Below are 20,680 nucleotides of genomic sequence, written 5' to 3'. Positions count from 1 at the left end.
TGAGCTGGCAGAGGATTGGGCTAGCTTTCTCTCCTTCCTCTCGTTTTCTGTACATCTGTCCATTTGGGAAAATGTCAAGTGTGGAAAACTTGGTTTCTGTGAAATGGAATGTTGAGCATGTAATTGGCTGGTTAGTTGGGTAATGCTTTAGATCTTTCTAGTGTATTGGGAGGCATGTCTCTGTGGTCTCTCCATATTGAGTAGGCTGCAGTCCCTGGGTCTGGAAATTTAGATAAGGAAATGTAAGCAAAATTTAAATGTATGATTGAATTTTTTTTTCAGTTTACAGAGAACTCACAGGTGGGTCCTCCTGTCTTTGTACCAGCAGTCCCATTGGCTCCTCCTGCTCCAACAGTCTGTCATCGAGAAAGACAGAAGTAATTATAAAGACATAATATCTGTATGTATGTTCATATGATAAAAATATGAAGACCACCAGCAGCTAGTTAGTTTAGCTATAAGCATAAAGACTGGAAATAGCTAGCCTGGCTCTGACCAAAGGTAACAAAATCCATGTACCAGCACCACTAAAGATCACTAATTGGCACATTATATCTTACTTGTTTAATCAAACCCAAACTCAGTCCAACATGTTATTGTTTTACAGTGGATTGACTGTTGAACTACTTTGGCCCCTACTGTAGCCCCAGGGAAATAGTCAGTGAAGATCATCATTCTGTATCATTTCTGATGAAAAATGTGGGAGTGGAGTTTATTTTTATAGTTTATAAAAGACCAACAGAGAGGCAAGTGTTTTTTTATGCCTCCCATTAATTTCAGACAGGTAGCTAGCATATAGTTTGGCAGATGTCAAGTGTAAATGACAAGACAGCTGGCAAAGAGAGGTTGTCGAAATCTTCCAGTTAAACTTTTGAGTGTATCATATCATTGTTTCAAGCTTATCACTGTAAAAGCCCTCAGTTGAGACCCCCAGGATGTCAAGCTGTGAAACTGTCAGTTTGAGAAGCTAACGTAAATGTTAGCTCATGCTGCTACAGTGCACGGCTGTTAGCATTAGGGTTTGTCAGTCTGATATAATGCCACTTCTGAATGTCATGATTATAATTCATTATTTATTGATGTCAAGTACACCACTAATGCAATATCTTAATAAATGTGAACAGCAGTAACTGGTCCATTCTTTTACTGAAAACTAGGTAACTTTACTTAGAAGTGGACTTTTCACCATCTGACTGAGAAAGTAGATACGGTTTGTACTTCTCTTTCAAGCTCTCTTTTTTTGTATTCATCATACAAAAACTTAACTCACCTTTAAGGCATACATCAGAGTGCAACACCATAAATGTCCTTAAGCAAGAAATATCTGAAAGTACTGTATGCAACTATCTATGACGGCAGACTTCTCCCCCGCCTTGAAATGTGGTTATTTGGAACAAATATAAATACTTTTGCCTTCATATTGTCTTACGATTTAGTTTCTTTGAAGCATACTAAGACTTTTATGCTCACTGCTGCTTGGAGCTAAAGGTATATTACAAATATGCAAGGGTGAAAGACTTGCTTTATGTGTGGTATGCAGTAATGCCAATCAAACTCTCAAAGTAAGGTTCTTTGCCACAAAACAGGAAAGTAACAGCAGCTAGAGTGGAAAAAAACAACTTTTCAGCAACATTGTTAACAGTTTTTTTTTCATTGCAGACTGGCTGTGATCCTCCTCTTTTCTCCTTCCATGCCTGTGGTTGTATCATGGATGCTTGTTAGATTGAATTGATATTGACTGTCTCATTGCTTGTGAGTTCCTCTGTACTTGTACTATCAGCTGAGTTAGTTAATACTTGACTGAAAGCGTATTGTATAGCATATTAAAATTTCCAAAGTGTTTTAGCATGTTATATTGTATTTGTAACATCTTAAATCCATCAGACATTTGCAGGTACCATAAATGAGCATCCCTTCACAATATAGCCAATAATCTCTTCCTAGTGATGTGGATTAGTGGTCAGTCTTAATCCACCTAGACCTCAGTGCAGTATTTGACACAATGGACCACAATACAGTGACAAAAAACAGGGGGTTGCTACTAGGTAATGTCCTATTCTTACTGTACAAACTGTCACTTGTTATTGATAGGCATACAGGCCTCTCTCTCAGATGTCTGAAAACTTCGTCCAGTTATATAACTGTAAATCTGAGATCTTTTTTAGACCTCCCAAGTTAGTAAAAAGTTCAGTTATTTCTGACAATCACATTTGGAGATTATGTTAATGAGGGTAGTGCAGTTCTGTTCTCTTTATCTAGAATCAAATCTGTTATTGGTTGCTGATTTTTCAAGGGTCCTTTACCCTTAGTTTTGTCTGTCTTTATCTCCAGGATGTGTAATATGCTGCTGCTTGGATTTTCATACTTTTCACTGTGTTCATTTTGGTAGCAAATGATCCCATTAATTACACTGTTTTGACATTTATTTCAGAATCTATTAAGATTTTAAGAATTAATTACAATAAAAAACAATGGAAGGGCAAGTATTTGCTTTTGGACCCCCTGAACTTTGGGAAGACCTACAAAAGAACACCTGACTTTCCATGTCTATTATATCATTTAAGTAACTTCTAAAAAATGCATTTAATAGGAGGACCTTATAATTTGGTCTCATAGTTTTATGCTATTACCAAGTGTTTATGTTACTTTTGTCTATTTTATAATTTTCAGTTTTTGCCTAACATATTTTTTTTTCTTTTTATTGATGGCCTAATATATTTTCGTATATTTCCTAATTGGCAGTTAATGAACTGCAATAGATACTACGTGTTACATTTAGATATTGAAGGCTCGGATGCATTACAGAACTGATAGAAAGAGGGAGGGAAACAACTGGAAACAGAGAGAGAGGAAAATGAGACAGAGAGGCAGCTCATACCGTTGTTCCACTCACATCATATGCATTGCCAGTGTTCCTGTGGATAACAAAAAGAAAATGAGAGGTTATCAGGTGTTACGATGGTATGCCATATCTGTGTATGCTCAGGGTGTATGGGGACAGAGGTGTCTACAGTCCCTTTTACATATGCAGATTCTATTTATGGCTCAAGAGCTTTAAAACTCTGCCTTTGTGTCACGTGCTTTGTCTTTGGCTCTTTTCCAAGTTTGTATACTTGTTGTTTTTATCAACCTGGTTACACACAAGTTAACTAGACCCTCTGTTCAGTCCCCTGTTCTCCATCCAAAAAGTCTTTGTGTCTACAGTGGTCATCATCCTGACCTCCATACTCTCCAGTCCTGCTTCACAGCACCATTTAATAATCAAGTGCAGTATACAGTAAATCAATATTGATACCTAAAATTCGTTGGAGTAGACCTGACTGGTTCAGCTGAGCCTAGGCTGAATTTCTCATTCAACTGCTGTTGACGTTTGGGAAGGACTCTGGAAGCCGATACTGTCCTTAGTAAAATATAAGTAATTTCAGGCTCAAGTCAAATTTTAGTTCTTACCATCCACAGTGCTGGACTCAAGGTTAAGGGTTTTGAATATGCTGGTCTCATTGTTTTCCTAAAATTAACTGACAAAGATTATAATGTTATAACAATATGTTATAACATTATAATATATATATTATATATATTATAACAGCAGTCAGAGGCATGACCGATTTGCAACTGATTCGAAATTTACTTGCTAAGACTTATGACTTGTCCTGAATTTCCTTTGGTAAAACTTGAGGTTTGACTTGGACTTGTCTCGACTGAGACTTGACTTGGGACTTTCTTTACCAAGACTTTAGAGTTGACTTAGACTTGCCCTCAAGCCCTTGAGACTAGACTTGGACTTGCTTTGACAAGACCTATGATAACATGGACTTGCCTTGACAAGATGTGACTTATCTGGAACTTGATTTGTCAAGATTTGAGACTAGACTTGAATTTGCTTGGGCAAGACTTGAGGCTTGACCAGGATTTCTATCTGGTGCATTTCCAATAAAACAACATGCTGAATTGATCAGGCTTATAGGTTGTTGCTTAACTCAATCAACACTCATTGCCTCCAGTGCCTCATTTGAATGTACAAACAATCTTCAGAGTTATGAGTTATGATTCTTATCTATCACTACAGTCCCATTCTAGTTTCATTCCTCTGAGCAACAAACAAGCCTTGGAATGTACACAAACAGACTGCACAAGATAAGACTGTTGTTTCACCCTACAGTTCCTCTGTGTCACTGGCACTGGTATGTTTGGCGTGACAACTAGAGTAATGGGCGTGCAAACAAATGTGCACTTAAGGATGTGTGGAAACTAAAATAAATCACTTGTTCCTTGGTCTGTGGCTTTGCTTTCTTTCAAATGTATTTACACTTTTTTGAGATACCCCACTAAATAATTAAAAAATAATCAAATAAAGAAACAACACTGCAAGCATTATGCCCACGATTTCCTAAAAATTACTGCTGAGGATGCTTTAAACCATTTTAACTTTGATGGAGCGTGCATGGACACATACACATAAAGATCTCATTGGACCATCGGGTTATTGAAGCTTAATGGCCCAAGCCAAGCCCATTTGGCTTAACTACCTCCTTACAATGATATTTGACTGCACACTTCTGCCTCCTCCTCAAACAGGCAACACCCTTCATCCAAAACTACACATCCAGTTAAACAAGTCTCTGTTCTGTGCTGCTGGAAATTGATGAATAGGAATGAAAGCCTGACAAGTTGGTGGACAGAAAAATTAATCAGTCAACGTATTGTGAGCAGCCACTCTAAACGGAAAAACACTTGTTTTATACTGGGTGGCAGCGTTGGTCATGATTACTCATACATTAGGGGATACTATTCTTAATTCCTTTAAATCCCTTTGAGTGACAACCTTTAGGAGTGGAAACAGTTAAAGGCAGCTTATATTTTACTGGGGGAAACCAGACATGACTTGACACAAATATAATCAAAGTAGTGTCACTCTTTATCATCACATTTCCCTCACCTGTGACACTTGGCACAAAAGGCAAGGAGAGTAATGCTGAGGATGAGGAAGATGAAAAGGGAGAAGATGCCCACCTCTGGGGATGAAAACCAACCCAACATGTCAACCATCCCTACTGGAGCCATTGTCCTGTTGCTCTGTAAAGAATGGCAAAACCAGCAAGAAACTATACACACTGTCAAAGCAAAATTCATGAGCAACCGAAGTGGACCGTTTTATAAGCTATGTGTAATTTTTAAAATAAATGTCACCTTGATGTCTTGTAAAGATACAGCATCTCATATTTAAATCGAGCACTTTTCAGATAAACAGATTCGTCAAGAAGAACCATAATGATACACAATACAACAAACAAAAATAAAAATGAAAAATGAAAAAATAAAAATAAAAACTGGGTTTATAACTTACGTTGGATGCTGTTCTGACTCCGCTGTAGGTCTGTCACCAACTGCTGTCAGTCATTCAACTGCCTTTGGTTTATGTGGCTCACAGCAGACAGGTGACTTAGGGAGGGACTGTTCAAAGGCGTCCTGTTTGCTATGAAGGAGGTGCTAACACGTTTTGTTTTTTTTATCATCACTAAATTACATCCAAACCTGAGCACCTCAGCACCTGACATGCCTGTTGGTTCCACAAATGTTGGAATGCACAGTTAGTCAAAAATACTGGCTAATACTTAATCTAACAATGCTACCACAGGGTTCACTAACACACTGCTGGGCCCACATTTTTAAAATTCTTATTCTTTCAAACAACTGACTACAACACATTTTCTGATAGCCTCTCCAAAATACAATATTTTTAACTCTTCTGTCCTGACATTTCATTATTCAATTAAATATTTGAGGGCATTTCCTCTTCGGTTAAAATTTAATAAGTAGTTTGACAGTTTGGGCAATACACTTATTTGCTTTCTTTCTGCGAGTTGAATGAGAAGTTTTATACCGCTCTCATATTCGTATGGTAAATATGATACTACAGCCAGCAGCCCGTTAGTTTAGCATAAGCTCTGTCCAAATGTTAAAAAAAAGTGTATTCAGAAAGAACAAAAGGCAAATTTTAGATGCAGTGAGTGTGATTGCATTCAAAGTCAATGGAAAGACGTGAGTGAACAAGAAAAAATTGAGACGAAGAAGTCCCTGAGCGTAAAATCTGCACTTCCTGGGGCTTTATGAATCTACTTTATAAACAGAGACAAGAGCAAAAAGGAGCGAGAGTGGAGAAAAAATAACAGAAACAGCTAAAAACAAACACAATACCAGACATACTACCAGACATATTCAGTGAATATGTTGCCAGCTGACTTACAGCTAACATCTTCATTCAGTACAGTCACTGTTTGAGGTGAATAAATACAGACTACACAAGTGGGCCAACAGTCGAATCAACATAAATAATGCAAGACAAACACAAAATATATTCACTAATTAACACTGGTTGTCTGGATACTTCAAGGTACAATAAAGCTCCAGGCAATCACTGCACCTGGCCAAGACATTGTCTAGCACATAACCCTTTGTAAAACCACATCTCTACACTTTTACACCACAATTCTGAAGATTAATTCCCCCTGCCTCAGAATTAAACTAACCTCTTTGTGCACCTAAATCCCACTATTTGGCTAGTCCACTTCAGTGAATAGCATTATCCAGAGTTGCCCTTTCACTCTGTCTTTCAATGCTGACACTGGTCACTCACCTTGGACAGCAGAGCGCTTTTGTGGCAAACAAGAATTTTAAATATTGTTAGACTCAAAAAGCAGGTTTCCAGTAGCAGTATGTCCAAAACTGCACAGTAAACTAATTCTGAAATAGCAATTGCTTGTTTTCTTTAACAGATTGAAGAAAAATAGCTTGAAAATACATCCTCTCTTAGACACTGACATTATATTTATTATCCTTATCTATTCAAAAAATATGAACAGATATACATTTAGACAATTCTAGGTTTATTCCTGGTATGTTTCAGACTAATATCCTTAAACAGCATTCTCCTAAGCAGCAATTAAATGGGAGGATGAATCACTGTGGAAAACTTTACTAAGCCATAGTTAACAAACTATGGAGTCCACTGTGTCAACTATTTTTTCACTGAATCAGAAATTAAATCCTATTCTGCCTGGATTGGTCCTGGTTTCCAGATGGAACATGGTACACAGGGACAGAAACAGGTAGATGATCAGGTGACCCGGGCCCACAAAGTCACAGTGGCCTGGGAAGAAGCGCTCAGGGATGGAACAGGAGAAGAAGAGGGCAGACAGCAAGAAGGAAGCAATCTGGATGACATGGAAGGGCAGTGAGGGCTCTTGTGTCCAGGAGACGGTGAACAGGCGGTAGGCTACCGGGCTAATGTCCAGCAGGAGCTAGGGTGGTAGGCATTAGCTGGCAGATCTTACACCGCAGTGGATATGGCTGCCTCTACCTGGCCTTAGCGTAACAGCAGCCAGCACAGGAGAGCCATCCAAAGAAGGTAGCTCCAGGCAGAAACAACAGCCCTATGCAGCTTTCCCTCCCTGCTGGCAATGATGTGTAGAAATAATGTCCAATTTAGCAACCATACTGATACACAGCTACACCCACATAGTCCATGAAGAAGAAGTAGTGTGATTGTATAGAGTGAGACTGGAAGTTGTGAGCTGCCACACTAAAGAACAGATAGGGGAAAGAAGACACCAAGGATAGGCTCAGAGGTAGGGATGCCAGGTCCAAGGTGTACCCCAGGGCGCCTATGTTGGCCCACCAGCGGAGCAGCAGAACAGGACCTGCAAGCAAATGAATCCACACGTTCAGGGATTCATTGTGTCTCTGGAAGAGGCTCAGGAGGTAGCAGAACCGATCCTGTTGGATGGGACAGTATCCTGATAGGATGTAGGGTTCTCGGAACAGGCTGGGGACCTTGAAGGTGATAACGTTGGGGCTGGGCGGCAGCAGGGAGGAAGGTATTAGGTCTGACAAGCGAGGGAGGCGGCTGAGGTGCTTGATGTTCAAGGTCAAGGCGCTGAAGTGTTGCAGAATGTCGCCAGACATAGCTGAGTGATGGACGTGGGAGAGAAGGAGGAGATGGAATACAGATAGAAGAGGACTGCTAAAGACAAAACTGAAAAAGGAAACAGTGAATTAATGCAGCAGCTCTTTTTATAGGAGAGATTGTTACATGCAATTCAGTGAATAGTGCAATATTAATGCATGGGGATTTATTAAGAAAGCCCTTATAACAGCTCATAACCTATGCTCTGCTTTGATGTGATGCCAAAAAGCAAACATCTAAGATGTTTTCAAGTTGTTTGTAGGATGCATCAATCTGCACAGTGAATCGGAGGTATGAAGGTGGAAATAGAATAAACGAGAAAAAAGAAAGTGAAGTCTGAGCTGAATATGAGATGAGCAGATTAAAAATGGGGAAGAAAGTCAAAGCTCCACAGAAGAAGCCAGAAACATTGTGACATTTCTATAGACAGATTAATAAATAAGGACTGCTTTTGTGAGCCATGCAGCAATTACTGCAGCTGCAATTCTCTTGGTGTTTGTCTGTAATGTAATACGTGTATAGGATGTTGGCCCAGAGTGAATTATTTTAAACTAATTTTCATCTACAGTTTCTTGGCACATAACAATTAAAAACTTAGTCCAGCATCGACACAGTAATAAAACAACAAATTCACAAAACACAAGAGCATGCATTACAATAGGCAGCCATTCTTCCCCATGAGTCATGCAGGTATGTAGTCTAACCTGTAACCATCAAGCTCCTCCTATGACACACACACACACACACACACACACACACACACACACACACACACACACACACACACACACACACACACACACACACACACACACACACAGAAGAATGTTAAGTAAAGTTGTCACCAAGGTAAATGAGCACCTATGGAAGCAACAAGATAAAAAGTCACCCATCTGAAGATAGACTGCTTTTCACATCAGCTACTGTATGTATGCCCTCCTAAAAGGTGCGCCCTAATAATTTCCCCCCTCTTTTGTTGACAAAAAAAGCACTATCCCCAGACCAATCCTCGGACCCTGAATACGTGCACCTATTTAAATCCTCCAAGTCACAGTGATCTTACACAACAAGGTGAAAAGCTTCGTCTATGGGTTTAATGCAATCGTACAGTCCTCCTTGCAAGTTTGTCCAAGAGAACCGGCTGCATTTGCATTTTTAGCCCACAAAGCAATTATACAAATAAATAAAATGCTCTTTTCCGTTAATTTATTTCGTCTTAGAAACGAAAAACTATATGAATACTGTCACATCTTATTACATGTCAACAAAATGTCTAAAATAAAAATTTTAATTTGCAAACATCGTAGAAATGACCAAGATACTTAAAATGAGGCGTGTCCAAACTAACATACTATAACATATAACTGTGATTTCTGTTAGTGTGATATCAAAGAAGAAACATCATCTCACCTCCTTCAACAGAACACCTGTTTCCCTCTGGTGTCACACGTCTCTGCAGGAAGGGGGAAAAAAAAGTCTCGCTACACTACAGGCTTTCCATCATTAGAAAGTGCACATGCTTACTGCTTGCAACTATAACATGTTGAGGTAAAGCTGTATTTCGGAGGCTGCAGAGAAGAAAAGGGTAACAACATGGCTTAATTGAAAGCCTGTAGAGCTGGAAGTGTGGGTGAGTTAAAAGACCAGAAACGCCCCAAAGTGTAGTTAATATCGGCCAAGATCAGTATCAAAATAATGCAGTATATTCTTAAAATAGACATTGATTGGTGCTTGTTCTGTGACAGCGACATTCAATATTAAGTTTGGGTTTACGGTTATAGTGATATTATTTACCTTTTAATAAAATCTTGGAGGAGTGAATTGTTGCATTGTTTATAATTACCAAAATTCTTTGGTATATATGACATTATGGTAAAACCATAAAGACAATGATACACTTGGAAAAAAAGGAAACATGTTAAATTTTGCATGTGTGTCTCCATCTACTGTCCGGTACTATACACTGCATTAATGTTCAAACCTAGATGGTCTAGGTTTTTTGCTCAGCAATGCTCTTAACCACATAACAACAATTCAAAATTTGTTCACTATTTATTGAGATAGTCATATAGTGAAAATGAGAAAAAGCAACCCCAAATCATTCCAGAATACACTGAAATCTTGTTATTCCGCGTGACTCATTATAAAACTGAATCAATATATTCCCTTAAATTAATTTCTGGAAATTTTTGAGAGAATTATTTCTGTATGGAAATTATTATTGAAAGAGGTCAGAATGGTTAATCGGTTGAAATTTCGATAGAAATTATGCAGAGGCTACTGGTTTTGTGGCTTTTTAGTTGATGATTAATGTAAAATATGAAAACACATTGTTGGCAAGTGTCAGTTTAAAATTTAGGCTTTTTTAAACCTACAATGAAGAGTGTGATATTGCCTTTTTGCTTTTTAAGCAAATATTCCCTGGCCACAAAATAATCAGATGGGAATAAAGCAGGTTAAATCAAATCCACATGTGTCTTAGGATAGTCTTTCTTTAAAAAAATAATTTACTAAAAAATGTAGGAGCACACCAGTACATTGATGCAGGATGTTATTATTTTTATTGTATTTTATTTTATTTTATAGTTTCTAGTCTATTAGGTACACATAGCTAATGCAGTCTAATACAACAGTCCTGCAATAAATCCTTCCTTCATTAAGATTATAATGTTTTGTCCACCCTATTTATATCAATGAGGGTAGGCTAAATAACGGAAACACCTCTTTGTATAACCAATCCTTTTAGAACTGCTTTTCAGTGAATTGTTTATAAGATTCTTGGTGTTTATTCATTGGGATTTTGTATTTAGTTGCAATTTTATTCATTTTGCTTGCTGTTATTGCTTTCATTTTAAGGCACTTTGTAACTCTGTATTGAAAAATGCTATATAAATGAAGTTTACTATTATTATTATTATTATTATTATTATTATTATTATTATTTTTATTATTATTAGTTGTGGTAGTAATAGTAGTAGTAGTATGCAATACAGTTCACCTTCATGAAAGTAGGATTTACTACAGGATTTAGGCTACACTACATTTTAGCTAGGTGTACCAAATCAACTGGCTACTGAGTGTAGTTTACTATGTAGGCATTATTTGAAATGTATTATAGTTTACACCTTAAGAAATTTAGCTCTGGCAGATTGATATATATATCAATATAGATGCCCAGGAGAGTTCTGAATTGACATGTATGGTTGATGACTGGTCTCTATTGGTTTAAATGTGTGTTGTTCCTATGGGCGCTATTGGTTTTGGTAGGATTTTGGAGATAGCATCGTTAACATGCAGTATGTAGCGTTATTAAAAAAGTTCCTGTTTATGTCATCGTCTCCTGGACAAATGGACAAATGTTTATTTAGTAGGCTCCTACTAGTAGCTGTTAAAAAAAGGCTTCCTCCTTTTTTTAACAGCCCGCCTCTTCCTGCTTTATTTTAGCGGGAGTTCTTGAAGGTGGCGGGGTCATATGCTGACACTGAAGATTCTATTGGACAGTTGCACGTTTACCCGCCAACTATGTAAAGGAGTGCGTGTCGAGTTGACCAATCGCATCATACGCTTTACTTGCACCCGGCACGCAGTCGCGCGAAAACTCATCAGATGTGTCTTTTAACGCCAGGGGAACATACATCGTATCAAGCTCTGTGTAATATTAAAATATTTGTTAAGTGTAATAAATAATCACACATAATGGCAACCGATGTCGTAGATGACCGGGAGATGAGGGAGGCTCAGAGAGATTATCTGGACTTTCTGGACGATGATGTAAGTCTGACTTTTGTCCGGTTAAACACTTTGTTGAAGGGATTAAATGAGTAACCATGCGGTCACAACAAAAGAAACCTTAATTCGATTAGCTTGCAAGAAATATCGCTGTTGGCAGTTAAATGACATCAGTTTGCAAAATTCTACACGTTACTATTAAGTTTGGTGCAAACGTTTGTTTGAGTCGGGCTAATTGTGTTCAGTTTGCCTTAATATTACCCATTTTTTTCTTCTGAAGCTTAGTGAAATCATTATCAAAAAAGTATGTCTTAAAATAAACAAACATCAACAGTGTGCCTGTTATCCTGACTTACCTGCAGCAAGACCAGGGGATTTACCAAAGCAAAGTCCGGGACATGATAAGCGAGAATAAAGCTCGGCTTGTGGTCAACGTTAACGATCTGAGGAGACGCAACGAGGCCCGGGCTGCAAAGTGAGTAAGGAAACCCTGTGTGTATGCATGGGAACTGATATGTGTGATTTCCAGGTCTTGATAAGTCAAGCAACTTACACAAAGAGGTGATTTGAGCACTTATGGCTCCATATATTGATTAGTTTCAGTCCTCTCACACGTTATAATTTCTTGCATTGAATAACTGTCTATTGAACACTGCCCAAGGTTTACAAATTAACACCGGACCATATGTAACTTTTGAACCGGTGATAACATATTTGTCCATAAACAAATATAACACATTTGTCCTTTAAACAAATTTAAACATAAGTTCATAAATATTAAAGTACATCCCTTCTCTAGTCAACACACTTAGCTTTACTGCCACAGCCTTGCTTGGTCTGGTTTTACCAGTATTAATGGTGGCTATCGTTAGCTAATTGGTGTGTAACTGAGATTGCTGAAGTCAGTTTGGGACATTCAGCTAAAAATAATAGTTTCACTTTGAGTGTAAAAAGTTAAAATCCAGATTAAGTATGGACGTTTGGGATTGAAACATGTTTAATCTGACAGTGGTTTAGTTTAACTGAATACATAAAGTAAATAATGTTCTAAAGCATGCTATAGAGGCCCCAAATACACATCTGGACCGATGGAACCACCCGATAATGACTTTCAGTGTTTTGGTGTGTTATTCCCCTATATCTCAACAAAAAAGAACTCTTCACCTAGAGTAATAAAATCCATAATTAAGTCTTTGACCCAAATGTTCATTGTCCCTGCCAGACTGATGAACAATGCCTTTGAGGAGCTACTTGCGTTCCAGCGGGCATTGAAAGATGTGGTGGCCTCGGTGGATGCCACCTATGCCAAGCAGCACGAGGAGTTCTTCATCGGCCTGGAGGGCAGCTTCGGTTCCAAGCATGTCACCCCTCGTACCCTGACCTCCCGACTGCTGGGCTGCATGGTTTGTGTGGAGGGCATCATCACAAAGTGTAAGTTTATTATTGGTTTTCCTCCACTTTTGGGAACTACTGATCACCACTAGCCTCTGATAAGTACTTTATCTTAATTTTTTGTAATGTAGTGATTCGTTTTGGAAGAGCAAGTAAACACATTTATTTGCTATCCCCACTTGGTGCAATTTTAGGAAGAGCTGATAATACTTGTATAATGACATTCTTGGACTCATTTCCTCCTTTCCCATTCTATTTCAGGTTCTCTGGTACGGCCCAAAGTGGTGCGCAGTATCCACTACTGCCCAGCCACCAAGAAGATGATGGAGAGGAAGTACACAGACATGACCTCCCTGGATGCTTTCCCTTCTAGTGCCATCTACCCAACCAAGGTAACTATGCAGACAGGAGGTCTGATCTTCTTTTTCATTTCAGGTATTCATATGTTATTACTCAGAAGCAAAGGTATTTAGAACAACATATTAAGAAGTCACAAGAACCTTACTCACATTGTTACTATCTCACCTAACAGGATGAGGAGAACAACCCTCTGGAGACAGAGTTTGGTTTGTCCATCTACAAAGACCACCAGACCATCACAGTGCAGGAGATGCCAGAAAAAGCGCCTGCTGGCCAGCTTCCTCGATCTGTGGACATCATCTTGGACACCGACCTGGTGGATGTGGTAAAACCAGGGGACAGAGTGCAGGTTATTGGAACATACCGCTGTCTGCCTGGAAAGAAGGGAGGATTCACATCCGGCACATTCAGGTGAGATGGGAGCTCATATATTAAATGCTGTAGCTGCTGAAATTATCTGCCTGCTTTATTAATTTCGCTAACCTTTACTCCTCAGGACTATCATGATAGCCTGCCACGTCAAACAAATGAGCAAGGAGGTGTCCCCCTACTTCTCTGCTGATGATGTGGCCAAAATCCGAAATTTCAGCCAGACCCGCTCCATAGTAAGACTTCATGCTCTGTCACCCTGCATGTGCTCAGCTTTTCCTATTTTACAAAAATCAATAATTTAACTAAATGAGAAAATTAAATCTCTTCCGTTTTCACTCAGGATGTGTTTGATCAGCTGGCTCACTCCCTAGCTCCAAGTATCCACGGACACGAGTACATCAAGAAGGCCATCCTCTGCATGCTGCTAGGTGGTGTGGAGAAGGTGCTGGAAAATGGCTCACGCATCAGAGGAGACATTAACATCCTGCTCATTGGTACCAGAGCATTTCCTGCTAATGTTCTCATTCAGCCAGGGAAGTTGAATTTATTATCAGACTAATATTTCATCATGCATTTGTCTTTTTTCCAGGTGATCCATCAGTAGCCAAGTCCCAGCTGCTACGTTATGTGCTTCACACAGCACCCAGAGCCATCCCCACCACTGGACGAGGCTCCTCTGGTGTGGGTCTGACTGCTGCTGTTACCACTGACCAGGAGACGGGTATGACACACACTAATAAATACACAAATGCATCCGCAGTGCATGAAAACAGCGGTACACAAACGTAGATCTTCACATTTCCGGCCATTTCCTGTAGATCTCAATTCTTTAGATCTCAAGTCTTCATTTTTTGTTCCAATCAGAACTAGTGAAAACAAACAAACACAATACAATACAATAATATATTAGGTGAACGCCGGCTGGAGGCAGGCGCCATGGTGCTGGCTGACCGTGGTGTGGTGTGCATCGATGAGTTCGACAAGATGTCCGACATGGACCGCACAGCCATCCACGAGGTGATGGAGCAGGGCCGCGTCACCATCGCCAAGGCAGGGATCCATGCTCGCCTCAATGCTCGCTGCTCTGTGCTGGCAGCTGCCAACCCTGTCTACGGCAGGGTGAGCAACTCTTTGAATAAAAACCACATACATGTATTCAGCTGACATTTTGTTTTTGTTTTGTTTCTTGTTTTTTGTTTTTTTTCTTCATAAAATTCTTCTGCCATCTTCTGTGCAGTATGACCAGTATAAAACTCCTATGGAGAACATTGGCCTCCAGGACTCCCTGCTGTCACGTTTCGACCTCCTCTTCATCATGCTGGATCAGATGGACCCTGAGCAGGACAGAGAGATCTCGGACCATGTGCTCAGGATGCACCGCTACCGTGACCCCCACGAGCAGGAGGGAGCAGGTACTGTGAATCAGGGGTTCTTAAAACAGTATTCTGTGTAAAAGTTAGTATTTGTTTAAAAATATATAAAATTATGCATTTCCTTGGTTTGCTGTTTAGCCATGGCTCTGGGTGGGACAGTAGATGTCCTTGCTACAGAGGACCCAGATGCAGTAGCAGAGGAGCATGAGGAGCTGCAGATCTATGAGAAACACAACAACCTATTGCATGGAAGCAAGAGAAAGAAGTATGCACACATTATCTTTCCTGGCATGGGAGAGAAACATCATAATCAAACCTTTAACTTTTGACAACTTTTTTCCACTGTAGAAGTCATAATCTTGTGTGAAAAGTAAACATTTGTGTGAAAAGGTTCAAATAATGTTTCCTTTGTTTCAGGGATAAGATCGTCAGTAAGGAGTTCATGAGGAAGTACATCCACATTGCCAAGGCTGTGACACCTGTGCTGACAGCTGAGGCAGCCAGTCACATTGCAGAGGAGTACTCGAGGCTGAGGAGCCAGGAGCAGGTGGCTGCTGATATCGCGAGGGTAAGCAAGAGCAAGCTCACACCCTTTATATGTACACCAGAGCTTACTGAATATACAGTACACACAACAGATGTATGTTACTGATTATTAATTTTTCTTCAGGACTATTAAGTTCATAAATATTAAAGTACATCCCTTTTATTTGTATTTAGCTGTAACTAACATCTCCCCCACTCTCCTGTTAGTTTTGTTGCACATGGTAAGGTGGCACAACACATCTTTTGTTTTCACTTAAGTCATTCTTTTTCATAAGATATTTTGACTCATCACAGCTGGAAATGCACAGGTGTGAATAATAAAATGAATGATAGCTGAAATCCATTTAGCTGCTTTATTGGAAGCACTTGTGTGAGCGTCCCACAATTTTATAATAATTTATATACTAATTCTAAGGTTTTTAGTAATGTGTTCACACTGGAAAGTAACAAAATTAAGAATACTCCTCTCACTATTGGCAGTGGCACTTCAAAGAGGCAATATAACATATCGGCACACATAATTTCTGTATCTTTTCCAAAGGTTTTGTCTTTGTAATGGCAGACACTTGGACTTGTCATAGCACTAGAAGCACAGGTGTTACTAATAACATTAACAATGCTCAGTTCCTGTGTTCCAGTGAGCCAGTATCCATCCAGTAGTATCCTCTAGTACTGCAGGACCCTGAAACTGTCCCAAATGAATGTAATGAAGAATTAAAGTTATCAATTACACCTGTGCTTTTCCTGTTATGACATGTCAAAATGACTGCTCTCTGTCCTAAAATGCTGATAAAATCAGTTTCTAGCAACAGTGTGGATAGTTTAAACTTGGTCAAATATATACTACTTCATCCACTTAGTTAAATTCAAAAAGGTGTAGCAGTGTTCATGACAGGCCACCATTTGTAGTTATGTTTTCATTTTGCCTTTTATTTTAAAGTCATGCAACCTGTGACAGCTTAATTATAAGAGTCAGTGTAACATCCATGCAGATAATATAAAGATGCACAACTAGTACCACCTGATTTGTTTGGATGTATGAAGTTGCTCTTATTTTGTTCCCTCTCCTCCTCAGACCTCTCCAGTGACAGCCCGAACACTGGAGACTCTGATCCGTCTGTCCACAGCACACGCCAAGGCCCGCATGAGCAAAGCTGTGGAGCTGGAAGACTCAGAGGTGGCCGTGGAGCTCGTCCAGTTTGCCTACTTTAAAAAAGTGTGTAATGCTCTTCAGTTCTTAACAATGGGTTGACAGGATTTGTGAACACAGCAGAGCAAAATGGGACTGAAGATTTCAGTAACATGTCTATAAACTCTTGTCTGGGTTGTGTACTTTTCTGTACAGGTTCTGGAGAAGGAGAAGAAACGTTTGAGACAGGAGCGGGATTCTGGTTCAGAGGAGGAACAGGATGAGGATACGTCCACTCAGCGTTCACAGAGACCTCTGAGGAAGAGGTCAAGGAAACACAGCTACAGTGTCCATTTCTCTCTGTGCATGGATTCCTATTTTCTGGCTTTCCTTCCTCCCTTATTTCTGCTGTCAGTCATCATTGATATTGTTCTCTGTGTCCTGCAGGGGGTGCCGTGGTTCTCAGGGCAGCGAGCCTTACAGCCCATATGACTTCAGTGAAGAGCAGGATGTCCCTGAGAGTAATCATCACAATTTTTATTACTCACACTGCTGTAGTCTGCTTTCCCATTCTGAATGACTAATTCCAGACACAACTGAAAACTCATTTTCAGTCAAGGACGATAACTTTTCCCCAAGGGGGCAGTTTTTTGACAATTTTTATTGTATTTTTTTTAAAGAGGCATTTAATTAAAAGCTGTCATTGACTGTTTAAGGTATAACTCGCATGCAAAAGTATGGCCCAACTTATTCTGAAAATAAGTGGTGGAAAGTAAGAGCATTTACTCTGGTACTGTACTTTAAGTATGATTTTGAGGTACTTGTACTTGAGTATTTCCATTTTATGCTACTTTGTACTTTTACGCCACTACATTTCAAAGAGAATATTGTACTTTTTACTCCACTACATTTATTTGCAAGCTTTAGTTACTAGTTACTTTTGCAGATTAAGATTTTACATTCAAAACATATGGTCAGCAAATTGTGACAGATTAACCTGCCTAACAGTATTTTAAAAGTTGTTAAAATGAGCTGAACCTCGACCAGGTACAACATTAAAATGCGTTTTACAAGTGTATTTAGTATTATTGAGAAATACTCAAGATTTTAAGTTTAAAGGGGCTTTACATCCTGTACGTCATTATCACATACAGGTTTATTATGATTATCTATAATGGAGTTCTCGCATTGTTCAAAATGCTTTCTAGTTCAGGCTGGAACCCCTAAACCAGCGAAGTCACAGCAAGATGAGGAGGAGCCCATGGATGCCACATCACAGGTTGCCGACTCTGAGCTCTCTGCAGAAAGGTGGGTGACTGATTCCTGCCAGAATTTCAATAATGTAGGTAATAAATGATGCTCAGTCCGTTGTGTAGTTGATGTCAGTTAGAACTAATTAATTAATAGGGCTGTAGTCTCCCGGTCGATTGGTTGGTTGATATGCTCTTGTCCAACCAAATCGCCAGTGTTACTTTCATTAGTAGAAATCACCCCGCCCCCATTTTCACAACTTTGAACTCACTACACCTAATGGAGACTGCTAGGTCTAAATTATTTAAGATTTACTGAACATTAAGAATGTCGGAACATCTGCTCCAAACTAACTGACACCATGTCAAAGAGGTCGTCAATGTGGCTGCATTTTGTTAAAACGGCTGATGAAAAAGTCAAGTGTAAACTTTGCAAAAAAGTAGCTTGCATATCACAGCTCAACAACCATCATGGGATATCATTTAAAAACAGTAGACTAACTTGTCTGCATTAGGATGCTCCATCGCCTTTCGTCTTTAACGCTTGAGGCTTTGAGTATATATTTGTCAATTGTTGTTGTGCTGGGTTTACCAGTCGATATAGTTCTATTTTCAAAAATCATATGAATATGGGCAGCTACATGCTGGTCAGTTCTGAGTCTGTCGTCATTTCAGTATAAAATAGTTATTTAATATGCTGCAAATACTAGCTATTTATGTTCATTTATAATACATTTAGGCTAAGAAGGCTACCAGGTAGAACTCACTCAGTTTACTGTAGCCGATTTACTTAATCCAGAGATAATGTGTAATTTTTTTTCTCCGTGACCAATCAATTGATTGAAGAGTAGAGGTGATTTAGTTGATCAAGATTTTCATGGTTGCACAACGCCCAATTCATCACAAGGGCTAGACCTGGGTTAATTGAATTTTTGAATGAAGGTGAGTCTGACTTAAATAGATCTGTCAAATTTATAGGTAAATTGTATTGGTAAAATTACTGTGATTGCCTTTGAGCAAATTACACCCTGTATGTTATGTATGTGCTGTAAAAAGTTATCAGCCCAAATGTTGTTTTTTGTTTTTTTTGTTTTTGTTTTTTTCACTAGACTGAAAGAATTCAAGTCCTCCCTGTTTGCGGTGTTCCAGTCTGCTCACGCCCAGTCTGTGAAGATGAAGACACTGATGGACAACATCAACAAGGAGTCCCAGAATCGGTTCACAGAGCCTGCGGTTCGTAACGCTTTGGCTCGCATGCAGGACGACAACCAGGTCATGGTGGCTGATGACATCATCTTCCTTATCTGAGGGACTGTTTCTGAAATCGATTACATGCACTTTGAAAGAGAGAGTGATTTTATATCAAACTACATTTGTTTCACCTGATATTAGACATCTCATTTGTTTTCATGCTGTTTTTCATTCCATTTCTTAAAATGCAGTCTAAAATGTAGTGCAAAAGCATCAAGTCTATTCACATATGTGCCTGTTTCTTTTCAGGCAGTGTTACTTTGTAATGTCTTTATTACCATGTATCAACAGATTACTGTTAGTGTAATTAATGAAAATTTCAGTTCATAGGATAAAGGTAGAAGGGTATTGCTGCCCAGTGCATGTACAGTTTTAGCAGTGTCTTGTGCATTATTGCGGCATAATGGGGACATTAATAAGTAGTTTTACCAATACTTCTGTTGTCTGAGTTTGTATATAGTTGAAGACAAGTTTTGAAATTCTTCATTAACTAGTTGTGTATTAAATAAAATGTCATGCTTTGGAAATGGCTTAGATTCTTAAATGAATTGAAAGTGCTATGATACAGCATGTTACTTCATATGTAAAGTACCTACATACTATACATGCGGTGGAAATCACTGTTTGCCTAATGCTGGTGAATTTGTTCTGTTATCTCCCAGGTTTTGCTGGAAACCGACCCTGGCTGTATTTTATGTAATTTTTTTTTTTTTTTTTTTGACAGTAAACTTAGTTGGAAAAATGGTCAACAAAGAGTCAAGTGATTAAACCTCTTCCTGCAAGTTTACTGGTTTGTTTATAAGAAACATTTTATTTGGAATCCCCAATGAATCCAGACCTCATTTTGTGTGGGAGGAAGGTAACTCAGAGTTGAACATGTCTTGACTGGTTTGGACATCGCTGTTCCGATTCCACCATCATTATCACACTTCTCCTTTGTAAATTGAACAAGCTTACCCTGAGTCAAATATTTTAGGTGGTGGGGGAAACAGAGCATCTTTGCACCCACACATTTTAGATGCACAGTATGATTTTTGGCTCCATAATGTAACATGACTGTGGCTCTGATCAGTCTGGAGATACGACCAAGAATGACTAATTTCACGCACCAACCCCTGACGAGCTTGAAACCGCTGCCACCATCAAGCACATAAGAAGCCTCTAGGTATTAACACCAACAGCTGGCTCATAACATTTGCAACAAATGCTACAGCTTGTGCCTTCCTCACATCTTTCAGTTGAGCTAAGTCCAAGTTTAGTTTTAGTTTTTCACTTATAGCTGGGGTTTGGTGATGATCATAGTGACTATTTG

At 39.2% G+C, this 20,680-nt stretch overlaps 2 protein-coding genes across 2 annotated transcripts; one reads left to right on the top strand and one right to left on the bottom strand.

Annotated features, from left to right (window-relative positions):
* Positions 1 to 7,041: 7,041 nt before the first annotated feature.
* Positions 7,042 to 7,965, bottom strand: paqr8 (progestin and adipoQ receptor family member VIII). Its single transcript, XM_040126022.1, is given in 3 exon segments — positions 7,042 to 7,073; positions 7,076 to 7,299; positions 7,301 to 7,965. Coding segments are annotated over 3 exon segments (921 nt in total).
* A 3,520-nt stretch (positions 7,966 to 11,485) lies between these two features.
* Positions 11,486 to 20,084, top strand: mcm3 (minichromosome maintenance complex component 3). The gene is made up of 17 exons (XM_040125790.1): positions 11,486 to 11,737; positions 12,058 to 12,170; positions 12,918 to 13,126; positions 13,349 to 13,479; positions 13,620 to 13,858; positions 13,944 to 14,052; positions 14,160 to 14,313; positions 14,409 to 14,540; positions 14,730 to 14,938; positions 15,057 to 15,231; positions 15,331 to 15,457; positions 15,610 to 15,760; positions 16,814 to 16,954; positions 17,084 to 17,193; positions 17,315 to 17,388; positions 18,076 to 18,175; positions 19,227 to 20,084. The coding sequence occupies exons 1-17, from the start codon at positions 11,663 to 11,665 to the stop codon at positions 19,423 to 19,425; spliced, it is 2,448 nt and encodes an 815-aa protein (XP_039981724.1). The 5' UTR covers positions 11,486 to 11,662; the 3' UTR covers positions 19,426 to 20,084.
* The last annotated feature ends 596 nt before the right edge of the window (positions 20,085 to 20,680 follow it).

This window comes from Xiphias gladius, chromosome 4 (assembly GCF_016859285.1).
Source record: "Xiphias gladius isolate SHS-SW01 ecotype Sanya breed wild chromosome 4, ASM1685928v1, whole genome shotgun sequence".
Classification (NCBI taxonomy): Eukaryota; Metazoa; Chordata; class Actinopteri; order Istiophoriformes; family Xiphiidae; genus Xiphias; species Xiphias gladius.
Note: the sequence above shows the minus strand (reverse complement) of the source record. Positions and strands in the feature narration are given on the sequence as shown.